Source organism: Camellia sinensis, chromosome 10 (genome assembly GCF_055761805.1).
Source record: "Camellia sinensis isolate YWXY chromosome 10, ASM5576180v1, whole genome shotgun sequence".
NCBI classification, from domain to species: Eukaryota; Viridiplantae; Streptophyta; class Magnoliopsida; order Ericales; family Theaceae; genus Camellia; species Camellia sinensis.
In genome coordinates this window covers 140056216-140058451 of record NC_138970.1, presented here as the reverse complement: position 1 = coordinate 140058451, position 2236 = coordinate 140056216, and the positions used below count along the sequence as shown (strand labels likewise).

The window sequence follows — 2236 nt, the reverse complement described above, 5'->3', positions numbered from 1 at the left end:
TTACTATTTTGCTAGTTGCCCAATCTTAGAATTGGTGCTGTATAACTATATGTAAATAACTCAGTCTCAGATGCATATCTTTGTATGTTTAATTACTGGTCGTTGTGTGATCCTGGCATGATGATAGTAGCTCAATGGATACATTTTGAGGTCATTTTTGACCATCTAACGCTTCCAGTTAGGCCCCTCAGGTTATATATAATAGGTTAAGTGTCTGTTTCCGAATAGGTCATGCCCAAACTGTTAGGGGCAAGTTTAGGGTGTGACAAGTGGTATCAGAGCACGAGTTGCTGTCTCACATATGGGTCCATTGAGCTCTAGGATGTCTAGCAAGATTTAGGCATCATGTGTGAATGAACGATTGATAGCAACGTCATATGTATTTTGGTAACGCTAATGATCATGAACCATGTTCTTGTGTCTTCTGTGTATATTGTAATTATTTGTCTTGTAGAATATGGTGCGAACAAGGACAGAAGATCTGGAAGAAGCTACCTCAGCACGGTTGGATAGAATGGAAAGGATGATTATGGAAATGGCGGAGACCTTCCGGCAACAGCAACAGCAACAACAGCCATAGCCGCCGCCACCACCGATACCTCCACCTGTAGCGCAAGATTTTCACACTGAGGACTGCAACATTACACTTACAAAGGAGTTTAAAAAGATGAAACCACCATCATTTAAAGGAGGAATCGAACCAATGAAGGCTGAGGCATGGGTGTTAGGAATCGAAAAGTTATTCGAAGTCTTTCCTTGTAGTGAAGTCCAAAAGGTGCAGCTTGTTGCTTTCACTCTTGAAGATGAAGCGCGGAGGTGGTGGATGCTTACAAGAACAATGCACCAGGGGTTAACATGGGATAGATTCTTGGAGCTGTTTTATGATAAATATTTTCCCCAGAGTATACGAGACAAAAAGGTGACCGAATTTGAATCATTGAGACAAGGACATAAAACGGTTGCCGAATATGAAGCCCAATTCACGGAACTAGCCCGGTTTGCACCTTACATGGTGGATACAGAATATAAGAAGGCGCGAAAATTCGAGGGGGGATTGCGGGGTACTATTTTGGACCGAGTTAATGTGTTTAAGTTGCCTACCTACATTGATGTGTTAGAAAGAGCTGTTATAGCAGAAGGCAATATTGCCGCTTAGACTCGAATTTCTGAATGGAAAGGAAAAAGACAGAACAACTAATGGTTCAAAGGGTCAATTACTCTGCCAAACAAGAAGCAAAATTCAGGGACCTCTAGCACTACCACTTCTACTCACAATTACGCTCCTGTGTGTCCAGAATAGGGATGGAGGCATCGTGGAGTTTGTCACCGACTGTCTGGAGCATGCTTTCGATGTGGTAAAACGGGTAATTCGATAAAAGATTGTTCGCAAAGGAATCAACAAAATGGTAATAAGGCCGCCACAAGTTCAGCGGGGTCTACACCAGCTCCTAACGCCAAGACAGCTGCTAAACCTGTTAACAATAAGGATACAACGAGGCAAGGTAGGGTATTTGTGTTGGTTCTAGGACATGTTCAGAATGCAGCAACAGTGGTGTCAGGTACATTCATGGTTCACGATCATTCTGCTTATGTATTATTTGATTCTGGATCTACCTATTCCTTTATGTCAAAATTATTTGTGAAGCATTTAGATAAACCTGAAGAAGAATTAACTTATGTGTTGTGTGTATCTTCACCTATGGGAAACTCTATAATTTGTACCTCTGTATATTCTGCTTGTGAACTTCTAATTGGGGATGTCCGTGTATATGCTAATCTGTTACCTCTTGATATGAACTTGTTTGACATTATTCTGGGAATGGATTGGTTGGGTGAATATGGGGCCACCATAGATTGTCTGACTAAACGGATCAGTTTCCATCCTCCGGGGCAATTGAAATCCACTTTTCAGGGATATGGGGTGACTTCTCCACCGTATCTGATTTTTGCGGCAAGGGCATGTAAATTAATCCAGAATGGATGCCAGGGTATTTGTGTAGTGTATTGGAAGGGCAAGCACTGAATTAGAACACTGATAAGATTCCAGTTGTTTGTGAGTTTCCGGATGTTTTTCCGGAAGAATTGCCAAGAGAGTTAGTGGATCGCGAAATTGAGTTTACAATTGAAGTAGTCCCGGGGACTCAACCCATTTCTAAAACTCCGTACTAGATGTCACCAGCTGAGATGAGAGAATTGAAGACTCAGTTGCAAGATCTATTGGATAAGGGGTTTATCC

The 2236-nt window shown here is 41.9% G+C and overlaps 1 protein-coding gene across 1 annotated transcript; it reads left to right on the top strand.

The window, feature by feature from the left end:
• Window positions 1-667: 667 nt before the first annotated feature.
• On the top strand, window positions 668-2023 carry LOC145800724 (uncharacterized). Its single transcript, XM_082890455.1, has 2 exons — window positions 668-1139; window positions 1380-2023. Exons 1-2 carry the CDS (start codon window positions 668-670, stop codon window positions 2021-2023), a joined length of 1116 nt encoding a protein of 371 aa, XP_082746581.1.
• Window positions 2024-2236: the final 213 nt, after the last annotated feature.

What these genes read in the sequence shown, in the direction of transcription:
- LOC145800724 (XM_082890455.1), top strand. Translation starts at nt 668, where the DNA reads ATGAAACCACCATCATTTAAAGGAGGAATCGAACCAATGAAGGCTGAG. An exon ending in AAGAGCTGTTATAGCAGAAG is followed by an intron (nt 1,140 to 1,379) that starts GCAATATTGCCG and finishes ATTCGATAAAAG; the next exon opens with ATTGTTCGCAAAGGAATCAA.